The sequence below is a fragment of the Asterias rubens genome, chromosome 10 (assembly GCF_902459465.1).
Source record: "Asterias rubens chromosome 10, eAstRub1.3, whole genome shotgun sequence".
Taxonomy (NCBI): domain Eukaryota; kingdom Metazoa; phylum Echinodermata; class Asteroidea; order Forcipulatida; family Asteriidae; genus Asterias; species Asterias rubens.
Window position 1 is genome coordinate 12,635,758 of NC_047071.1, and position 24,481 is coordinate 12,660,238.

At 37.6% G+C, this 24,481-nt stretch overlaps 1 protein-coding gene across 1 annotated transcript; it reads right to left on the reverse strand.

Annotated features, from left to right (window-relative positions):
* Positions 1-4,124: 4,124 nt before the first annotated feature.
* On the reverse strand, positions 4,125-23,523 carry LOC117295497 (retinal dehydrogenase 2-like). Its single transcript, XM_033778179.1, has 13 exons — positions 23,248-23,523; positions 21,149-21,253; positions 16,824-16,964; positions 15,204-15,330; positions 12,477-12,667; positions 11,431-11,544; positions 10,165-10,267; positions 8,980-9,164; positions 8,131-8,295; positions 7,277-7,434; positions 5,944-6,018; positions 5,654-5,693; positions 4,125-4,677 (listed from the first exon to the last, which is right to left on the reverse strand). The coding sequence occupies exons 1-13, from the start codon at positions 23,275-23,277 to the stop codon at positions 4,645-4,647; spliced, it is 1,467 nt and encodes a 488-aa protein (XP_033634070.1). The 5' UTR covers positions 23,278-23,523; the 3' UTR covers positions 4,125-4,644.
* Between the last annotated feature and the right edge of the window lie 958 nt (positions 23,524-24,481).

Sequence of the window (24,481 nt, forward strand, 5' to 3'; positions counted from 1 at the left end):
ACAAAGCAAGGCCATGCCCCTACTCATTCTGTGGGCATGGATCGTGCACAATCAAGCTTCAGAGCAAGACTACTGGTAATGATATCATAGGCTGCCTACAGTATTGTTATCTAGATAAAGGGTAACCAGTAACAGAAAAAAGCAAGGCCATATCCTTACTCAGTAATCTGGGCAACCTAAATGCCTTCTGTCTAGATGGCCTGTATGCACGAAGCCAGGGGTGGATTTCACAAAGGTAGTCCTAACTTAGGACTAGTCCTAGGCAGTGCTAAGAGATAGGACTGGTCCTAAGTTAGGACCAGTAACTCATCCTAACTTAGGACTGGTCCTATCTCTTAGCACTGCCTAGGACTAGTCCTAAGTTAGGACTATCTTTGTGAAATCCTCCCCAGGTATCAAAAGATCACCACATTAGGTCATGTGACAATCAGGTCATGTGACATTTAGATAAGGTGACCATCAGGGTCCAATTTCATAGAGCCGCTAAGCACAAAAAGTTGCTTAGCATGAAATTTCTTCCTGAATAAAAACTGGATTAACAACCAAAATTTCAATTTTTTTGCATATTGCTTGTTACTGGTATTCAGCTGTTGTTTGCTTATGCTGAAAATCACGTGGACATTTTGTTGGTAATCCTGTTTTTATCAATGAAGAAATTTCATGCTAGGGGCAATTCCAGCGTGACTGACATTACATTTTTTACTAATTTTGAATATCTAATCAGCTCTCGTGGTTAAACAATGTCAGCCATCTGTAGATAAAAATACCATATGAAAGCACAACAAAATTTAACACTAACTTTGTCAGATGGTGGTCAGGTTCCAAGGTATTGGCTGCATTGTTACCGATGGTGGTCAGGTTCCAAGGTATTGGCTACATTGTTACCGATGGTGGTCAGGTTCCAAGGTATTGGCTACATTGTTACCGATGGTGGTCAGGTTCCAAGGTATTGGCTACATTGTTACCGATGGTGGTCAGGTTCCAAGGTATTGGCTACATTGTTACCGATGGTGGTCAGGTTCCAAGGTATTGGCTACATTGTGACCGATGGTGGTCAGGTTCCAAGGTATTGGCTACATTGTTACCGATGGTGGTCAGGTTCCAAGGTATTGGCTGCATTGTTACCGATGGTGGTCAGGTTCCAAGGTATTGGCTACATTGTTACCAGGCCTTTAACATTGCTTTTGAAGGGGACTGCAATTTTCCTCATGTATAAGGGGCACTCTGTGACGAAATTGTAAATTTGTACTGAAACTTTGGAGAAGGGCACCAACGCAAAAGCACAGGGCATCGCGGCAATTGCTGTGGGTGGAGTGGGTATTTTGAGACCTGTGTTGTTAAATCTTGACATAATTTAAGGTTGAACTAACCATGGAGTTCCTCCATGAACCAACCAACACCACTTTGTAGAGATCAGTTCGCAAACTTTGCACACATTCAAGTACAATATTCCACAAAACAGTCTAGTCCTTCTCATCAAACCAGCACTCTGCAACCATCAAGTCGATCTAGTGTATGTAGGAGAAAGTATCCTAAGCTTTGAAGGAGATGGATCAGCTGATTGAGCTGCTCTCTGCTTCTTAAGATTATGACATATGGATACCCTCTCTCTATCTCTCTGTTCAGAATTTCTTCAAATCAGTCTTATATAGCTTGCTTGAACCATGCTTGAACTCCTCTTTTTGTCTTTTTGTTGACCAACGCTTCCTTTGTTTTCCTGCACTGGGCAGCCCATCTCTGCTGCTGTCTTTAAGTATACTCTTTACTCTCTTGTAAAACTTGTGTAGTGTGAGGCTCTTGTAATAATGTTGACCCTATTTAAAAAGAAAACAGTTGTTTTATTTTACTTCGATCAATGACAAATATTCACAATGAATAATGCGCCTTACGGATTGGAGTACAGTTCACCTTACAAATTCGTTTTTCACCTACCTGTAAAATATGGATGAATTGGACTAAAAATACAAATAAACAGATCCAATAGCATTGTTTCAGGATTATATAGCTTCATTTTAGTTGCATTGTGAGTAAAAACAAGTTATTAATCCATCCAATGTTCAAAATCTTTTTTATTAGCTTGTGTAATAACGTGACTGACATTACATTGTCGTGACTGACATTAAACGTGACTGACATTACACTTTTGTTTAACTAATAAAACAATTTAAACAACAATTATTTACCTGTTTGATAACATTGTTGCTTTACCCTGACCACCTAGTAAGAAAATAATGGAGGGCAAATTTTAGTTGCTACCATGTATACTTTTATGACAAAAATCGTCATTTTTTGTGACCGACATTACACTAAGCCTAACAAAAGCGTTCATTTGAAGACACATACCTGGTATCTAACATTAGTTTCATATTAATTAAAGTTGTTTTCCTAAAGATAGACACTTAGAGTTGTTATTTTTACCAAACAAAATAACTTGAGTGCCTTTGGATTAGAGAAAACTACAAAAATAAATAAATTTTGTGTTCTTACCTATGATTGGTGCCATTTAACGTAGAATCAACTTCAGAGTGCTGTAACTTTCAAGATATTTGGTCTGGATCATTTTTTTTTTCATTTCTAGAAACTCCAAAATATACTCTATCAATTTTGCAAAAGATGTATGAGAAAAAAACATTTTTAAATTTTGACCCTCGTGTCGCACTTAAGCAATTTTTTGTGTGCTTAGCAGCTCTATGAAATTGGGCCCAGATCATAAGCATACTTCATAATGTGCACCCACTATTTATAGCCACTGAGCAGACTAAAATGTACTGTACATTGGAGGGGTTTTGACGTTAGAAAAAAAAAAAACATAGCTGAGATAGAGGACCAGAAAGACTTCATAGATTGTGAATGTAGAGCAATGAAGGTCGAATTAGATTTTAGCTCCACGGTCATTTGACTTGGGCCAATTAGTGTGGCCCTTCGTTCGAGCTCCTGCTCTTCCTTCCTCCATGATACCATTAACCTCTCCCCATTACTCGTCACCAAGAAAGGTTTATGCTAATAATTATTTTTTAGTAATTACCAATAGTGTCCACTGCCTTTAATTCAATTTGGAAAATGTTAAAGTTTACTCAAACAAACTTGAAGGGAGCAAACAATTGCTTATATCATGGATCCTCAGGAAACCGAATAATTGTCTTTATTTCAAAAATTCCCCGCCAATCCTAATAAGTTCATAACAAGAACTGTACAAAACACAGAAATACAATTAATGTATCATTTTATTTCATTACATTTTCAAATTATATGAAAAACAATACTTTTGCATTTGCCACAAGTCAAGTAGAAAATATTATATGTATGTATTTGTAAAAGCTGATGGACGTGATTCAAAAAAGAAATTAAATATCGGACACATCATTTTTAAACAGCCCATGAAATCTACTCTTGGTCTGATAAAACTCCTTGAATTTACAGGAAACTAAATCTTCAGAGGTTTTTGCCAAAATCATTTGAGTAGAAACCTAGAAGTTTGATCAAACACAGCAGAATATGTAAGCCTCTTTCAGTAAATTTGAAGAGTCTGGAGATATATAATAAATTATTATCTTTTTGACTGTTAAATTTTTTGGTGCAACTGTGTGGCCCATTCCAAAGTAAACTAAGATTAATCTTTTTTAATATCTACTTTCGTCTTCCTTTTTTGGGAGTGTCTCTTATCACTAAATTAGAAAAAAAATAAACCTTTTTAATTTTTAAGAATTACTTTCTCATTTCAAAGTTACATAACTTTATCATTATGACACTATTTGTTTGTGCTTCGAAAGACTGTTCATACACAAATAAGGGTACTTACTGTTTACCTTCACAAAGCAAATTTTTCCATTAAAGCGTTTAAGGGAAGGTACACGTTTGGTAATTGTCAAAGACCAGTCTTCTCACGTGGTGTATCCCATCATAACCATAAAATAACAAGCCTGTGAAAATTTGGGCACAATTGGTCATCGAAGTTGTGAGAAAATGATAAAAGAAAAAACACCCTTGTTGGACAAATATGTGTGCTTTCAGATAAGATAGTGTGAAATTACCTCTTTCTCAAAAACTACGTTACTTCAGAGTGAGTGGTGTCACACAATGTTTTATATTATCAACAGCTCTTCAACGCTCGCTACCAAGTCAGCTTTTAAGTTAATTTGTTTTGAGTAATTACCAAACGTGTACCTTCCCTTTAAATGATAACAATAAAATACAAATAATAGAGTTGTCAACACACCGGTTCTTCTCTGAACCACCACTACTCAAACGAGTTTTACACATGGTGCTACCGCAAAACGACAGCTGATTCCTACTTAATAATTAATAGAGAAATGTATTACTAGTAGGTATGTAATTTTTTTCCAGTTTTTTCCCCCTGATTTCAGGTTCTTATCTAAAGAACAGGGGGGGAGAGTCATCACTAACGAAAAAGTCTGAAACTTGGAAACAAATTCAAAGGTTTGTTGAACTGATGCCATGTCCCCAGTTTGGTAACCCCTGGGGTTGTAGATTCCAAGGAGCTTTTGGAAACGGTATCACAAGCACTAGATACATGTATAGACAAATGAGCAGGATTTCTTTGATTAGGGTCGAAGTTAGTATTCTTTAACACCTAAAAAGAACTGGCCATGAAAATCTAATCTTGAAGCTGATCCTTTGTTTGGTTTAGGAATTCTTCACTGGCACTTTCACAACGACCTGCAAATAGAACAACAAACCAATCAGAAAATTTGTTTATCCTTTGATGCACAAAACAAAAACAAACAAATGAGAAGAAAAAACAAGAAGAACATAATTGATCTGTGCTGATTTAAAAAAAAAAGTAATTTGAGGAGTACAAAGAAAAGGATACAATCGCAGTTAAAACATGCGAAATGGTATTTAATCTGGTAAGCAAAATTTTGTTGCGCTTAGCTACTTGTTGTGCTTAGCTAGCAACTTGTGCTTAGCTAGCAACTTGTGCTTTTTGAAGCAGCTCCAAATGAGCAGTGCCAAAAATAAATGTGTTTACCAGGGAACTAAAGGTTACCAGCCACGATACCATTTTAAGTACCGTTTGCAACTGGTCTCCTTTTTGTTTCACTGGGCACCTTTGGTAACTGTCAAAGACCAGTATTCTCACTGGGTGTATCTCGACATATGGATAAAATAGCAAACCTGTGCAAATTTTGGGTCAATTGGTCATCGAAATTGCAAGAAAATAAATAAAGAAAACATTTGGGTGCTTTCAGATAATATTTGAGTGAGAAATTACCTCTCTCAATTTTTTTTTTACCGCAGTGAGTTTTTTTGCTATCAATTTCTTTGAGTTATTACATACCAATTCGATACATAAAATGTCATAATTTGTTTTTACAAATTGACCATTAAGGAAACTGTGCACATTGGATAGTTCTGTCCCTTCTTTTCCCTTCTCTTTTTTTTGTGGGTCTGCCAGTAATGTTTCACTGTAAATCAACATTTTCTGTTAATAACAGAAACAAATAAATTACCAAGTATGATTTTAAACTGTGCATGGTGGAAATACGATATGGAAAGGTTTGCGGTAACACCATGTAATGACTATCTCTAAATGAGTTGGGGCGGTTCTGAAAAGAACCGTTGGTTTCCACTCGAAATAAATTACGCCTCATCTGTCAAACAATGTACATAACTTATTTAAAGTTCAACTCACCGTCTTCACTTCGTAGTAACTAACCAATGCGTCTTCACCCCTGTAAAAAAAAAAGATTATCAGTCATTACTAGTTTTAAGCTTTATTTTTTCATTTATTGAAAGTAATTGTTTCCACCCCCCCCAAAAAAAAAAAAAAATCCAAATTTTCATAGCAGCTAGCATTTTAAATTCTCAGGGGTCATTTATGGTGCATGGTCAAAGAACCAACTCTGTTTTAAACAAAAACAGTGAAGAGGAATTAATTTGTGCAGAGTTAAATTTGGGCCCTGGTGTCTAAAAATAACTTACAGATCTCTGCCAATGCCTGACATCTTGTAGCCTCCAAAAGGAACATTGGCACCTCCTCCAGAGTAATTATTGACCCTTAAACGAAAAGAAAGCACCGCTATTACAAATAAATAAACATGCAAACTAACAATAAAACAAAATCGCTGGTGATTGGTGATCAAACACCCTAACATTCCGACAAACAACCCAAGTTATGGTTTGACTTGAGCAAGTCACTTTTGTTTCACTGGGCTGTTCTCAAGGGGCTTGCTCAATGGGAGACTTTCTGGGACGATAGAGGGCAGCAGACTTACCGGGTAAATCCATTGTTCTCAGAATTATGCGCATGTTCAGAACTACGTAAACAATGGAAATTTACCCGGTATGTCTGCTGCCACCTAGCGTTGGAAAGTCTCCTATTGGGCAATATTGGGTATCAACATCCTGTGTGTTCACTGTTGTAGCCATGGTGGGCGGTGCCGGCTGGGCCTGCCCAGAACTAACAAATTTTGCCCAGCACTGTGAGCAAAATACACAATGCTGCCCAGCACAGATTTCCCCTAGATTGCACATCAGCAATGATGGCACCATATATAAACATGAATAATTTTGTTGAACTGCTCGCCCTTGGTGGACTAAGTTGGGTTTAGAGACCACCACTAAAATTGGTCTAGCTACAACACTGTGTGTGTTATAACAGTGTAGTGCACATGTTCCAGCGGCCGATTTCACAAAACACTAGGATTAATCCTACACTGTATCTCAAGTTACATGTACATGTACATGTAGGATGAATAACCCGTTCTAACTTACGATGGGTTCAATGTGTCCTACGTCTTCAGACAGGGAACTTAAAGGCAGTGGACACTATTGGTAATTACTCAAAATATTTATTAGCATAAAACCTTACTTGGTAACAAGTAATGGGGAGAGGTTGGTAGTATAAAACATTGTGAGAAACGGATCCCTCTGAAGTGGAGTAGTTTTTGAGAAAGAAGTAATTTTCCACGAATTTGATTTTGAGACCTCAGATTTAGAATTTGAGGTCTTGAAATCAAGCATCTGAACGCACACATCTTTGTGTGACAAGGGTGCTTTTTCTTTCATTATTATCTCGCAACTTCGACGACCGATTGAGCTCAAATTTTCACAGGTTTGTTATATTATGCATATGTTGAGATACAGCAAGTGAGACAATTGTCTTTGACAATTACCAAAGGTGTCCAGTGTCTTTAACTCGTCATAAGTCCTAAGATTAAACCCAAGTTAGGATGAGTTTGGTGAAATTGACGGCAGGTTTCCCAAGTTTCATTATAAAGTAACCTTTGCCTGTTACACAACCACCTAGACTTACATAATACTTCCTGCGTCCAGGCTATTGGCTACAGTCAGAGCTCTGTCAAGGTCCTTGGTGAACACACCCCCTGCTAGACCATACTGGACATTGTTGGCCTTTTCCAAAACTTCCTCCTGACTCTTGAACTTAATGAGAAGCTGTACTGGACCGAAGATCTTTAAAGCACAAAATGAGAACAGGAGAACCAAAATGAGTAACTAGATAATGAAATGGCTAATTACCTTAAGCCCGGTTCATACTTCCTGCGAATGCGATACAAATTGGAGGTAATTTAACATCAAAACCCCCCTTTCACAGCGATAGTCACAAGTGAGTTGAGCAGAGTTGAACTGCTGCGAATTTGTGACGTCAACATTCGCTTCGCATTAGCAGGAAGTATGAACCAGGCTTTATAGTATAAGAAATGACCACCCATCTAGGCCTCGTGTAATGTCTCATAAGCTTGACACTGTAGTTGTATTTTTGTAGGTTGCTTGGTTTATTGTGTCTCACATGGTCTTACCAAGTCTTGGTGATATGCATAACAAAATTTTAGTTATCTTTTAAAAAGTCTGATAAGCTGTATCTGGTTCGCTGGACATTTTGGCATTATATATGTTTAACATGTGCACTGTGTTTATAATATATTTTCTTTTGTCAGCTGTGCTCATAATGAACAGGGTTTGTATGCTAATTCACATTCAAGAATCTCATAGATGTAGAATAGTGTGAAGAACAATTTTCTTTGTAAACTTTTAGGGGGGAGGGATGGCGTATTAAAAAAGTGTACGGTTTATGAACGCTTGTGAAAATGCTGACAATTGTGAACAGCCCCTAAGGGTAAACATATGACAACATTTATCCTGTCGTACCTCTTCTTGAGCAACTCTCATTTCATTGGTGACATTAGAGAAGACAGTGGACTCCATGAAATAACCGTTACAACCGAGGGCTTTTCCACCACACTCTAGTTTGGCGCCTTCCTTCTTGCCGATCTCAACATACCCCAGAATCTTATCCAGTTGGGCCTTGTCAATCTAAAATCAGTTTGTTTAAACGGGATGTTTAGTAATCACTCTTTAAATTATTGGCAATAAAACTTTATTCAGTTAGAATAATAATTATAATAATTTGGGAGGCTAATCATCCTTATTCGCAGCTAAGAGCTGAAATGCGAAGGACGCGGCGACAACGTGCTTGAGAAGCATGCATGCAAGGGCGTCTTTGGCAGCCAGCCACATTAACCAATTATGACCACTAAGCACAGCCAGAGATCGAAAGTGGCACAGCAGAGAACCAATGCACAACTCAACTCACATAATAGCCCTGGCCAGGTATCGAATCAGGGTCACCTTAGTGAGAGGCGAGCGCTTTTTTTGAACAAGCCAATAATGCATTAGAAGTACTGCAGCTTTGGATAGTAAAGCATCTTGAGAATCACAGACAAGTTCCTCAGATTGTGTAGTCCAATTACGGATTGTTCTTCCTGCGTAGGCATAACCTGATAACTGCTCCAGATTTTTGCTGATATCTAAAAAACAGAACCACCTTTACGTTTTATAGTATCTCAATTATAGGTTTAAAACAAACGAATGTTTCCAAAAGCATTTAGAACAATCATGACTGATCTAAACTGTTTAGTAATTCAGCCAATATGCTTCATTGAACAGTTTTTTTTAAAACAAAAAATCATTAAAATAATAAATTTTAAATTGTCCAACCTGTGGCCCGGACTCTGTCTTGGAATCGAACGGGTTACCAACGACGCGCCTCTTTGCTCGCTCTACGCTCCTCTTCACGAACTCATCGTAGATTTCCTCCTGTACAAAGGTACGAGACCCGGCTGAACAGCACTCCCCCATGTTAAAGAAGATTGCCTCGTGGCTCTCCTCTACAGCAGCATCCACTGCGAATAATACAACAATATATTTGTTTTAAGAGATACCACCAAACAGGCCTTGCTCTTAAAGGCAGTGGACACTATTGGTATTTACTAAAAATAATTATTGGCATAAAACCTTACTTGGTTATGAGTAACGGAGAGTTGTTCATAGTATCAACATTGTGAGAAACGGCTCCCTCTGAAGTAACGTACATGTAGTTTTCGAGAAAGAAGTAATTTTCCACGGACTTGATTTTGAGACCCCAGAATTAGATTACATGTAGTTTTCGAGAAAGAAGTAATTTTCCACGAATTTGATTTTGAGACCCCAGAATTAGATTTTGAGGTCTCGAAATCAAGCATCTGAAAGCACACAAGTGCGTGCAACAAGGGTGTTTTTTCGGTCATAGTTCAACTTCGAAGACCAAATTTTCACAGGTTTGTTATTTTGTGAAAATCACAGAGCTGCTGTACTGCTGTACTTTTGTGAAGGGATTGTTTTACTCATTTCTCATAAACTAACAGCACCTCCGCATGTAATCTTTTAAAGCCATTGGACACTTTCGGTAAACAGTATTGTCCAGGGCCCACACTTCATGTATCACAACTTCTATATCAAATAACAAACCTGCAAAAATTTAGGCTCAATCGGTCATCGGAGTCGGGAGAAAATAACGGGAAAACCCACCCTTGTATCCGCGCATTTTTCGCCGTGTCATGACATGTGCTTAAAATAAATCCGTAATTCTCGCTAACGAGAATTTATATTGTTTTACTGTTTTCTCAAAAAGTAAAGCATTTCATGGAATAATATTTAAAGAGAAGTCTTTCACCACTACCTTCTGTAAACCCTGTAAGTTATTTGTAAATCTGTGAACTTTTATTTTTTTTTTCTGTACCGAAAGGGTCCAATGGCTTTAAAGGGAGCTTTCGACCATCTTTACTTTTAAACTGTGTAAGTTTAATGTAAATATGTGGACGTATGTGTTTTGTGTCGTACAAAAAGTATTCATGAACTTCTTACAATCAGCATCAGCAAAGATGATGTTAGGACTCTTGCCACCCATCTCCAAGCTCACACGTTTCAGGTTACTTTTCCCAGATGCCTGTTGGATAAGCCTTCCAATCTGTAAATAGAGATATATAAGAAGATCATACCTGAAGCTTTCAAGAAGTATTATCCATGGTTTTTTGTCGGAAACCTACTTATGCAAAGTCAATTTTTTTGCCAATTTGACCCTGAAAATTCAAAAGTCAAAGTAAAAAGATCGACTGTTGCAGTTGTTTCAGAATGACTCTAGTCTTGGTTTCATACGCCGATCTTGACATGAGCCAAGGCAATGTAACTGTTATCTTACACTGTAAGTTCGCTTGTCTGACACCAAAATTTATATGGGTCAACCTAATGTAGAGTTGCTCCCAATCATGGAAGTGTCGTGGACAAGCGGTTTAGAGCACCGAACTGTGGTGTTTCTGATCAGCAGAGTGGTGGTGCAAATCCCCCAGTCATGACACTTGTGTCCTTGTTTAAAGCAAGACACTTAACCATTGCTTCGTCCTTTGGAAGGGACGTAAAGCCATTGGTCCCATGTGTTATGTAATGCATGTAAAAGAACCCAGTGCACTTATCGAAAAAGAGAAGGGGTTCGCCCCGGTGTTCCTGGCTGTGGTTGCCAATTGCACCGTAGCACCTTGTAAACCCTTTTAAGGTTCAGTTCATTACCAGAATTACCTAATTACGAAAGATAAAGTACCTCAGTTCATTACCAGAATTACCTAATTACGAAAGATAAAGTACCTCAGTTCATTACCAGAATTACCTAATTACGAAAGATAAAGTACCTCAGTTCATTACCAGAATTACCTAATAAAGAAAGATAAAGTACCTTCAGTTCATTACCAGGATTACCTAATAACGAAAGATAAAGTACCTCAGTTCATTACCAGAATTACCTAATAAAGAAAGATAAAGTACCTTCAGTTCATTACCAGGATTACCTAATTACGAAAGATAAAGTACCTCAGTTCATTACCAGAATTACCTAATAACAAAAGATAAAGTACCTCAGTTCATTACCAGAATTACCTAATTACAAAAGATTAAGTACCTCAGTTCATTACCAGAATTACATAATAACGAAAGATAAAGTACCTCAGTTCATTACCAGAATTACCTAATAACGAAAGATAAAGTACCTCAGTTCATTACCAGAATTACCTAATTACGAAAGATACATGTAAAGTACCTCAGTTCATTACCAGAATTACCTAATAACGAAAGATAAAGTACCTCAGTTGAGCCTGTGAAGGCGACATGGTCCACATCCATGTGCTCTGAAATGGCAGCACCCGCTGTTGGTCCAAAGCCAGGTATCAAGTTCACAACGCCAGGGGGGAAACCGGCCTACACATAAAAGGATACAAATACACAACTTCACACTTAAACTGTTAAATGCATGAGGTCAAAGTTCGATGTGTTAGCAGACAGTGTTGATGCAGAAGAGCAAAGAGGAAGGGGTGACCCCCCCCCCTCATCTGGTTGGTAAATCAAAGGGCTAAACAAATGATCAGTATTCATGTATCAGAATCAGCAGCTACCACGACTGTTGCTAAGGGCGTCATTCTACTAAGCATGAATTAGCAGGATACCAGTCACAAATCGTACATGTCAAATGTAATTTTGGCTGGTAACCATAATTTTGTTGTGCTTTGTGATTTTTTGTGCTTGAGCAGCTCTATGAAATTGGGCCCTTGGCTTATTAGCTTTCCATACGCTTGATTGGTTAATCAGATCTTTGGTTAAGCAAAGGCAGACTTGTGATTGGTTATAACATAATTGGGTGAGAACTTTATGTCATGTATGTTCCGGTGTCTGCTTGACAATTACTGCTTTTCATACTGCTAGAGTTAGGTGTGAAACGTTCCATCTGAAAGGCACTGGATTCATTCTGTAATTGTCAAAGACCAGTATACTCACTTGGTATGCCAACATTAACCAAATCTGTGAAAATTTTGACTCAATTGGTCATCGAAGTTGCAAGAGAATACTGACAGAAAACACAACCTTGTTTTGGATTGTGGATGCCTAAAAAAAGGTTTTAGGCCTGAAGTCTTTTAATATTTGAGTTAGAAATTACCTCTTTCTCAAAAAAACTTCATTACTTCAGAGGGAGCTGTTTCTAACAATGGTTTATACTTTTATCAACAGCTCTCCATTGCTCATACGGTTACCAAGTAAGTTTTTATGCCAACAATTAGCAATTACCAACGGTGCCTTTAAATGAGAAACAAATAAATGAGAAATATATAAAAGATGAGTTTTTAAATCCTCCTGACCTCTTTGATGAGTGAGCACATGTAGATAGCGCTGAGTGGCGTCTGCTCAGCCGGTTTGATCACCAGGGTGTTCCCACAGCATAGTGCGGGGCCCAGCTTCCAACCCATCATCTCATTCGGGAAGTTCCATGGGATGATTGCTCCACAAACGCCAACTGGCTCATGGCGGGTGTAGCAAAAGAAGTCACCCTCTATTACCCAAAACATTATCAAACAGAAATTAATTAATGTAACTGCTTTAAATATAAACTTTTTCATCATTGTTGATAAGATGCGTCGATTGGCATGGTCGGCCTACTGTGAGTAAAATAATGGTAAATAAAATCAATCGAGATTTGGGTAGTTTTTCAAAATGTCCACAGATCTACATTAAACTTACAGGGTTTGAAGAAAATGATAGTGGAAAGCTTCCCTTTAAATATTACTAACTAAGGTTGTGTAGTTTTTGAGAAATGAGTAAAACAGTCACAACATCATTTTAACAGATCTACATTAAACTTACAGGGTTTGAAGAAAATGATAGTGGACATTGTGTTTTTTGTTAGGAAAAAGTACATACATGTATACCCTTTAAAACAAAATTGTGACCTAATTCAACATTTTTTGTAAAGATTCATGAGCAGAAATATCTCTCATGGTTTGTGTGTAACATGATTTTGAATATTTGTTTAACATTTCTACAAATTATCTGTTTTTGATATGCATCTATGGCTTTCCATAGTTTTCCAACCTCGTTTGTCAAACATTTCTATTGCAACGCTATACTTTGCACACAGAGTGGCATAATTGTGCAATTAACAAACTTGCCCTAAAAACAGTCACAGTTATGAAGTCGTACAGATGTATCAATTGCATCAGGAGAATTGTTTGTTGTTGATGGGATTGAAGCGTTGCATGGTGTGGTACGTTAATGTTATTCCAGTTTGCCGACTTAAAGGAACAAGTTGCCTTGGATCGGTCGAGTTGGTCTTTGAAAAGCGTTCTGTAACCGTTTGTTATAAAATGCATGATTAGAAAGATATTTTAAAAGTAGAATATAATAATCCACACAAATTTTCCTTGAAATTACGTAATTTTCCTTGAAATTACGTGGTTTTCCTTTTACTTTGCGAACTAACACCTTCGACCATTTTGACTCCCATAAACAGCCGACCATGTCCCAGAGGTAAAGAGAAAACCACGCAATTTCGAGTCATACTTGTGTGGATCATTTATATTCTACTTTTTAAATATCTTTCTAATCATATGCATTTTATAACAAGCGGTTTACAAAATGCCTTTCAAAGACCAACTCGACCGATCCGAGGCAACTTGTTCCTTTAACACCAGGCATGATATTCTCCCTACTTGTACTTCAGTCTCATTTCCGATTTGTTTGCCCTTGGAAAGATCAGGTGTTTTTTAAAAATAGCCTGAAAAGCCTTTTGATCCCTACAATCTACATAATTGTATTTTTTCCAAAGACCTAACATCATGCCTGGGTAACACATGTAGGCCATCTACTTTATAATTATAGTATAGGTATAATTATAGATTTGTTCTTTGAGCACCTGTCTCTATTGATTCTATTTCCGCAGAGTAGATTTTGGAATTCAGTGGTCTGCTTATTTCTGAAAAGAACTGTCTTGCTTATTAGGTACCACTGGAGGGGGGGGGGGGGGGGGGTTAGGAAATCGACAGGGACTACTACTTTCACTTAGTGGATCAAGGGAAATTCTTGTTAATAACTTCACTGCTGCGGATTCAGTCCTTAAAGACAGTGGACACTATTGGTAGTTGTCAAAGACTAGCCTTCACAGTTGGTGTATCTTAACAATGCATAAAATAACAAACCTGTAAAAATTTGTGCTCAATCGGTCATCGAACTTGTGAGATGATGATGAAAGAAAAAAACACCCATGTCACACGAAGTTGTGTGTGTTTAGATGGTTGATTTTGAGACCTCAAGTTCTAAATCTGGGGTCTCGAAATCAATTTCGTGGAAAATTACTCCTTCTCGAAAACTATGGCACTTCAGAGGGAGCCGGCCGTTTCGCACGATGTTTTATATCATCAACCCACTCCCCATTACTTGTCACCAAGAAAGGTTTTATGCTAATAATTATTTTGAGTAATTACCAATAGTGTCTACTGCTTTTAATTGGTCCCTCCCTTTGTTGGTACCCTTTACACCGATTGTCTGATCATTGTACACTCGGTGCCTACTCAAGTAATCATGTACCTCAAAATGTTGGTTGCACTAGTGTAGTCACTGCTGCTAATCTAAAGGATTTGAATAGATGTGCTTTCACCGGCCCCACTCAGTGGTCTAGAGTGGTTAGACATCTGCTCTAGAATGGCACGCCTGATAATTCACGGTGGCAATGAAAGCGATTGCCTCCCTGAGAGGCCCCCTGGTCATTACCTCGGTGCCCTTGAAATGTCCACTAGAAAATAATAATTTCCTCATACACTAGGATGCCCTTTACAAGGAGAAAATGACTTGGTGCCCTTGCCCTTTCAATAACAAAGCATACGTTACAGGCCTAGGCGAGGGGTCGAGGGTTCGATTCTCACTCGACCGTTTTGGTTTTTTTTTTTCTTCACAGGACTCGGGGGGGGGGGGGGGTTGGGGACACAGAGCATACAGTGCTTATCACTCATTGGTTTAACAGTAACTCACACTTAAAAAAAAAACAGACAAAAGAAAGAAGTAATTTGAATTGAAGTCTGACGTCAAGGACTTACTTATTGGAATGGTCTTGCCGTGTATCTTGTCAGCCCAACCTCCAAAGTAGCGAAGAACTTCCACAACATTCAGTGCACAGCCCTTCATGGTGGAGAACAATGCCCCATTGTCCACAGTGTCAAGAGACTATAGAAGACAATGACCACCATGGCGTTTATTATTTGCAGTTCCTATCTAATTAAACTGTTTTGCAGGGAATGTTTAATAGTATTTTGGCTGGTAACCTCTTTCTGCCTGTTTTTATGCTTACAAGCTTTATGAGTGGGGCACCAGTCGCAAGAATGTAAACGTTGTCTTGGCCGGTTACCTATTTCTGCTAAGCAAGATTTGTCTGTGCATAGCCTGTTTTGTTATTGCTCAAATGGCTTATGAAATTAGGCCACCAAGTGTTAGGTTAAGTGAACAGTGGTAGAGAAATTTCACCATATTTTTGTATTGTAAATTTGTTTCTAACTGGTTCTCAGTCTGCAAATCGACATCAACCATAATATCAGCTCGCATGTCTAGTGAACAATCGACCTCTGTAACCCATCACACACGGTTATTGTCTGCGGTGCTCGCCGTGTGGGGCATGGTTTGTCATTGTTTGTCCTTGGTAATTGCAGTAGGTACGGTGGGGGGGGGGGGGGGGTGGGGGGGGGGGTGGGGTTCGATAACATTCAAACCCTCACCACCATGACACCCCTGAAAAATTGCCGAGATGGCTTATCGCTTTATCAATGGATTTCAAAGTCGACTATTCTTGGCATGAGGCCAGGCATTCAGATATCATCACAGTCTAATGTTGGGTATATTATTAATTGTTATAAATGCGTCAAGTATGTCTGAGTAGAGATGAGATAAAACTATGATTAAATGATGAATTTGGTGTCAATCATAGCCATTGTATGGCCAGGCTGTCTAGCTCCTGCAGGGACTGCTCACCAGGGTGAAACTGTAAAAACAAATGCAGTCACTGGTGACGTGGGCAGCTGTTCGGAGGGCAGCTCCACACTCACAGACTCGAGTAGCAATCAAGGCCACCGTCTAGTTCCTTTAGGGATAGGGACTTGCCAGGGCAACTGTGATAAGTTCAGTCACTGGTGATGTGGGCAGCTACATTTACTTGGGGGCAGCGCCACATTCATAGGTTGGACTTGCAATCAAGCCCATATGGAACATGTTTGCCTGGAATCGCACATGACGAGTATGGCATCTCTGTTTAATCCGGCGTTGTTGGGTAACAAAGAGATGATTGATTTAACTAAATTAGGACAGTGCTTTGTGAAGAAAAAGGTTATAATTATAACTTTTTATGTCTGGATTGTATGCAAGTTACTACTCAAAGCAATGTAATCAATGTACAGTGTTTATTAGTATTCTATGATTTGGGGGAAAAGGATATCAGAAGATAGAAAGTTGCATGGAATTAACACTGAACAACAGGCCTGAGACCTGTGATTTCAGTGTCGGACCAGTAAACTCACAATGGAACAAGCGCAGTGGTTGTGTTTTTTTTTCATTTGAATAAATTTACTGATCATTGTACATAGTATGTGTATGATCTTTGTGAGAAAATGTTGATGGTGAATGTGTTAGTTGTGGCAATTTTGACCCCTGCAGTTAATTTACTAACTCACAGCAATGTAATCTGCATCTCTCTGAATGAGATCAGCCAGTTTAAACATCAGTAATCCTCGGTCGCATGCGTCCATTCTTCGCCATGGTGAACCTCGTTTAACGGCAGCCCTGGCCGCCTTTACTGCCAAGTCAACATCGGCCTGCCAGAAAAAATATAAATAAATAAATTATGAAGTAGAGTAGTGCACCCTATAGTGAGTGACCAAAGATTACAATAAATAACAGTTGTAGTGCGGCCCTCACAATACAACATGAACAGTTTATTTTGACCATAATGCCACCCATCAACCGATCAATAAAACATATCATTCAAAACAAAAAGTTAACTTGGAAAAAGATTGCCCTTGTAATAGCAGAGCAGAATGCACAACAAAATGTATCAATTGCTACTCAAAAAGCCCAATTAGGTACTTAATATTGGCAAAAAGTGAGCACAAAATAAGTGCAGTCTAAATTTTTTTCTATGCAAGATTGCTGTCCAGACAAAATCATTTCCTGTAAAACTTATACGTGTGTATCCATTAAAAAATTAAGTATTTTACTAAAAAGAAACATCGAAAGGGCACATTTTTGTCAAGTAAACTTATGGCCTTGTCACACGAGGCAACTTTTGCAGGCAACTTGGAGGCAACCAACTACAATGCATGTTACAAGACCACTTCGGTAGCACACGAGTAATCTTTTAAACAATGCCCTACGACCCACAAGAATAATAGATGAACATTCCAATGCGAATGCCCTTTCTTCTTGGAGATTGCCTGGAACTTGTTTCCCTTAAATTGCCTCATCTGACAAAATGGTGGCCAATGTTTCTAAAACAAAAAGTATGTTCTCTGAGACGAGAATTTATCAAGCCTCTAATATATTGGTAAGCATGAATAACTGAAGGATTGGTAAAAACAGGGGAACAAAGTTATTAGTGTTAGTCTGAAACAGGCATGAGATTCTTTCTACTTAAGTCCAATTCTGATTTGTTTTACACTTTGGAAAAATCAGACAAATTCGTTGGCCTATTGTACGAGCCTGAATAGCATTGGCTGAGCGATCCAAAGTTAACTAGGTCATCAGGTTTGGGTTCAAATCTTGTGTCCTTGAGTAAAACACTTTTTATTGCTTCACAGAAACAACCAGTACTAACTTGAAAACGTGGTAGTGAACAGTGGTTGATTTAGCTTTGTGCCTACCTTATTGGTGCAACATGGCTTGAATCTAACACTTTAACGCAGGCCCCGGGCCATTGGTTTTAGCAATGGGCCAATAACATTACGACTGTACAAGTTCGGCGGTCTTATGTTTTTAACAGTAAAACTTCTGCATTTTAAATTTTTAACTTGATACAAATATCTTTACAATTCCCCTCTCTTTTTCTATAAATGGATGTATTTGTTTGTACTTGTTTTATGCCTCTGAAGAAGGTTCTGTTTGGATCGAAAGCTAAGGCCATCTACCCTACTCATTACATATAAAGACACTATGATATTAAGTGGAAGTGATTGTTCTCAAAACAGCTCAAAATTCTGCATTGTGTAGGATAGTGTTCTCCATTGTTCCATTGTGCCATAATCCATTCTGCATTTGTGTATTGTGTCTCACCGTCTCTTACATAACAATATGCAATAGACATACATGTGTAGTATCTGTTTCGATAGTATGAGGAATACTACACTGTGAGGAATTTAAGTGGTAACTTAAAGAAAGCACGTCCTTTGTGAGAATGTGAGAAAGCCCTAGCCAATTTTCGATACCTTTCGTCCCAGGTAGTAGTTAAAAAGCAGGACAGAACTAAGAAGTCTCCCGAACAATCCAATAAATCTACTCCGCTGTAGTAGAATATAATCATAGCAAGACAGTTCTCTAACATGTCTAAAGAACAAACTCTACCTGGTAACAAGTAGATACACACATGGTGTTACCGCAAACCAAATGTATTATTGATACCTCACCATGCAATGCCTCAAATCCTATAAATGTTGTTATTTACAGCTCACTGACTTTTTTATTGACTTTACGGCTCACCGGGCCATAATGCGGACCACCTGTTCCCGCTCCATTCACAAATGATTTGAAGTGCCTTTGGCAAAATAAAATTGACTCTGCCCCTTTCAAAGATGAAATCCCAGGCATTAAATACATAGTTCATACAACTACGTAGTTGGTGGTGGGGGGGGGGGGGGGGGGGGGGGGAGTAATTGAATCTACATGTAGAAGTTGTTAAAAAACATACTAACACAATCCCATATTCACTTTTTCACTTTTTCAGTGCATGTTTATTTGAGTCGTGCGTTTTGATGAACTAAAATGCATAGCTTTTTGAGTTTTCAAAATTCTGTATTATTTTAGAAAAATAGTATTATTTTTGTTTCTCCCCAAACAAAACGTTTCTTGCTGATTTGTTTTGCCTAGGTCATCCAAAAGGTCAATAGTGTTTCTCAAGTGATAATGCCCTTTGATGATAACAGTATTATGGGTTGTACGGTTTACTATTTATGACACTTTTTTAGTACCTAAAATAGATCATACTTGTTGTATGATATTTAACACATTTGGAATACATAAAGTAGATCCTTATGCATGCAGGCCTTTATGTTACGTTTTTTGAAAGGGGCGAGGGCACTGTCAAGGCATTTTCACTTTGGTAAAGGGCACCCTATGGGGGTGTAAATTATTGTAAATTTCTACTGCAAAGCATTTCAAGGGCGACAAGGCAATGACAAGGGGTATACAGCCTCGCCTTCATAGCCTCCGGGCTTCGTTGCCTCAATGTATCAGGCCTCAAAGTATAACGCCTGGCTGTGTACGTACAAGTCACTGAAAGAGTTTCAAATAAACCTTTTCTCATTGTATTCACTACACTTCACTGTTTGTATAGTAGATGGCGTGTTTATTGAAAACTTACAAGAGGATACACACGACTTACACTTCTCAAAGCCAAGGCTGCACCCTTTACGAGAGAAAAGTTGGGTGATCCATACCAAGTTGTGATTTTTTATTACCAAATACCATCGGTACAGGCTTGGAATTTCATCTATGAACATGTTGAAAGGGCAAGGATATATACGTGTATTTGGGGTGTTGTGGCCGTGTGGCCGAGTGGATAAGAGCACCGAATTCAAGCTCTGATGATTCTGTTCAGCGGAGTGTGGGTTTGAATCCCTGACCTGACACATTTCACTAAAATTGCTTCTCTCCACCCAGCCTTGATTGCGCTACATATTTGGCGGCACAGGCTGTATACCCCCTAAGGAGCTGAGATGGCTCAAGGAATGATTTAAGCTCCATGAGCGTCACTGCATGACGTACCTGAGCGCTATATCAGAAGCCACTGTTATTTGTATTATTATTTTTATTTTTGCAAAGGCAATGCAATTGTAAAAGTTCAAAGTCAATGGGAAACTTTTGAATAGCACCGAGGCCAAGACCAAGGGCAACGAAGGCCATGAGCCCATGACCTCCGTGTAATTCCAAGCCTACCGTTAGTGCTGCCAGGTGAACATGGGGCCGATTTCACTAATGCTTTTCAATCATTGCAAATGAAAAACCGATCGCCAAATCCAAAATCCATTCCTTAGTTCCTTAAATTTATTACATGCATGTGCTGGTAAGCTCAGCAAAGTTATTATGTAGGTAATGAGTGTATCATCATATAATTTATAGATTGTTTTTCATGATGACAAATCTTTAGTATTATTTAAAACGATTTATTTTCTATTTTGACAGTGTCAGATATTTACAGATGTTCAAAAAGAAAAACTCTCATTTTATAGTACGTAAATTGAACCAAAGTTTATTCTTTATCACTCCAAGTATTAAAAAATATTATATTTAAAACTAATTACATGTACAAACGAACCAAGTTGAGTTTGATTTTTTTTTAAAAGAATGCCTTTGGTCCTCTTGTAAATTGACAGATTAAAACTGCAATTTATTATACATTTATTGTATTTGAAATGTGGCAACAAAACCTTGACATGTAACAAACTAATCCACTTGGACAACTGACAATTTCGCTGGTAGGCAAATAACAAAACTATAGTATAAAAAAAAAAAGTCTATCATCGTTTTTTGTAGCATCGCAACTGAATGACTTAAGTGAAACGAAAAATCAGGGCCAATCATGGATTGGCCCTGTTTGTGGGGCTAGCAGGATACCATTCATAAATTTAAACTAGTGGCGTGTTAGTTTGGCTGGTAGCCTTATTCTAATAAGTATATTTTTGCGTGGAACATATTCGTGCGTGGTACAATGTGTTTCAAAAAAATCGTTTGCAAGTATGCAACAAATGTTACCTTCATTACAAAAATATTCGTACTGAAGAGATCATACCTTATCCCCTTCTTGGATGTCGCAGATTTTCTCTCCCGTCGTTGGGTTGATGGTGGGGAATGTCTTCCCACTCACAGAGTTTACAAACTCATTGTTGATAAACAACTGCATCGAGAGATAGAACACAAAAAAGCATAGCGGAAATAAAATAATGGCAATTTGCAGAAAATATCCAGACAAAAGTAAAGTATCCACATTAAATTACTGGTACCTAAAAACCAAACTAATAAGTATTATAACACACCTCTTGCTTGTTCTGTATTCTGGTTGGCTGAAACACGGTCACGTGGGATGAACTAATATAGCCTAGTGATCGCGCGCGCGCGTTTTACGGGGATAGTACCAGAGCGGGCACTAGTCTTTGAAAATAGTGCCCGCGGTAACAGCGCCCTATCTTGACTTGAACCGTGAACAACAACTTCAAAACTCATTTTTCTGTTCTTATTTAAAATTTAAGATCGAGTTGTGTTATAAAACACATGTTGACTGGCATAATTCGGTAACTAGCGTACGTCTATTCCCCCTCGGGCCTGTGAGTGACCAGAAGAGGGGCCTATTTCCCTCTTCGGCCTCGGGAAATAGGTCCCAAAGTCCCTCGTGGGAATAGGCGAACACTAGTTACCTCATTGCCAGTCAATATGTGTATAATAGTGTAGTAGTTAGTACATCATTATATGGAGGATTTCCTTCCTCCATGCCCATGATTACGTGTATGTAGTTTACGATCACATTTTAGATTTAGATTTTGAGGTACCGAAATCAAACACACAACACCGTGTGACCATGTGGTCTGGTCACGGTTATCGCAACTAGGTCACTCACGGTGTGACAAGGGTGTTTTTTCTTCCATTCATTATAATCTCGCAATATCGACCACCAACAATTGAGTTCAAATTTTCACAAGTGAGAAGACTGGTCTTTGAAAATTACCAAACATATCGTAGGAGGTCCTGTTTGTGAGGTGTCCCTTAAATCGTGGCAAATCTTTTACCTCTCTGTGCGCAATGTAAACAGTCCCTAGATAAAAATTGTGTGGTTTTATTTGCCAAGCAAAGAGTCTCCTCTCCCTTGACCAAAACTTAGAGACACGCAAGGCTCCACTGGTTATTTACACTTGTAAATGCAAAAAGTTTGGTATTTTAGGCAGTTCTAGAAGGAACAAAAATATGTCATAATGTTGAGGCCATATCCAAATATTTGCCCACCGAAAAAGTTTTATCAAACACTATTTCCATTCACAATTCATGATGATCAAATCATGTGACTGAATATTTTGCTGACCATTCTGGAAAAAAAAATACAGAGGCTTAAAGAAGCCATGTGCCTTATATCATTTTCTAATATATTTGGAGATTTTTATTTTTTAACCCTCATATCAATATTATTATTAATATTAAAATTTAAACATCAGTTTGTTGATTCAATTATCACTGTTTATTTATATGCTTTATTATAAATATTAAGAAAAAAAATAAATAAAAAAATAAATAAAAATCAGATTTGAAAGCCAGTAATTATTCACACTTTTTTTTTTTTATTTAATAAAAAGTATTTTGTAAAAAATGAAGCACAGAGTCTCGAAGAACACTTGTAGTCACTGCAGATGTTTCTTCCATGTATAGCTTCACCGGGAAACTATACTTTCTCGTTTGCCGTGAAAACAGGAAAAACTCAAAACAAATGGGGGCCAGTTGAAGTCATCGAAGATCGGTGTGTAGTGTGAACATTTCAATGTCCATCAAGTTTAAATGTATGTTTTGCATACTTCATATTAACCAAAAAATGAAGATAATTAGGGCATCGGTTGATATGTGGCATCATTATTTTTTTCCCAATTCAGGGAAAAGGGCATAAAATAGCGTGAAAACTCGTAAGTAAGAGGAGGATATCCGAAACGTTAAACTTTATAATTTTAATAAAAGGGATAACTTTCCGTATGGCGCCACCACTTTTTCACTCATTTTTACAAAAAGGGATATATCAATCAGGTAAATAAGTTCCTATACTATATATCGAATGAAAAAGTGGTGGCGCCATACGGAAACTTTTCCAATAAAAGTTCAAACTTATTACAAATGAGAAAGTATGTTACCTCATACCTGTGTGAACTTCACTTGAGGAGACTCCATACATAAGCTACATAAACAATAACAATGCCCACATTCGTTAGTTGGTCGTGATTGAAAATGCGACAAAACCCCGCTTGCCTCCCTGTCTGTCGCTGCTGCTCAGTATGCTGGCTGCTGGGTGTGTGTGACCTGTGCGTGTGTGGTGTGATGATGTGAAGGGTATGAAACAATATCGAGCCACCCATGCATGAAGATGCATCGCACAACAACAGCTGCAGCGCGAAGTCCAAACTTTGACCTCTGGGTCCTCTCCATGAGGCTGGGTCCCCAGATGTCAAACGCAGCCACCAAATAAATCTCGATTTGCGACGTTTGTAATTTTTTTTTTTTTAGAACGATAGTATGGGCGGCCAAAAGGGCCAAAAGCTAAATAAAATAAAAACTAACTATATTTTTTAAAACTAACATAAAAAACGAAAATTAAAGAACAATTACAATTAATTAAAGATAAACAATAATACCAATAATAAACAAACGAAATTTATGTGTAAATCGTAAATACAGAGCACAAAAAGTTTAAAATGAACAAAATAATAATAAAATAAAAAACAGCATATTGTTAATTTAGATTATAAAGGGAAAAGATGAACAACTTGAAATAATATGAAAAAATATTAATCCACTCGAAAAAAATATTACACTAAATATAAAAAAAGGTTATAATAAAAACATGTTTGTCCCTTTAAAAATAAATACACGAAATGTTTTTAAATTAACAGTAAAAGAAAACTATCAAAAAAAAATGCATTAGAAAAAAAAAGACACTAAATTAAAAAAAATCACTAATAATAAAAGAAATGTTTGTCCCTTAAAATTAATTACACGAAATGTTTTTAAATTAACAAGAAAAAAAAAACTATCCAAAAAAATCATCCTTAAGAAAAAAAATTCACTAAATAAAAAATAAAGTTAATTATAAAAATTGTTTGCCCTGAAAAATAATTATACGAAATGTTTTTAAATAAAAAATTTAAAAATTATCCTTAAAAAAAATTACACCTCATATATTTTTTTAATTCTTACCTAAAATCCACCAAGGTAAACTAAAATTGCACAAGCTACGTTAAAAAAACCGAAACAAACATTGAGGGCGTCAAACTAAAGACAAATTGTGTAAAGGACAAATTTTGTAAAGGACAAATTTTGTAAAGGACAAATTTTGTAAAGGACAAAATATTTCGGAATCAACGAACAAAAGTTTTGA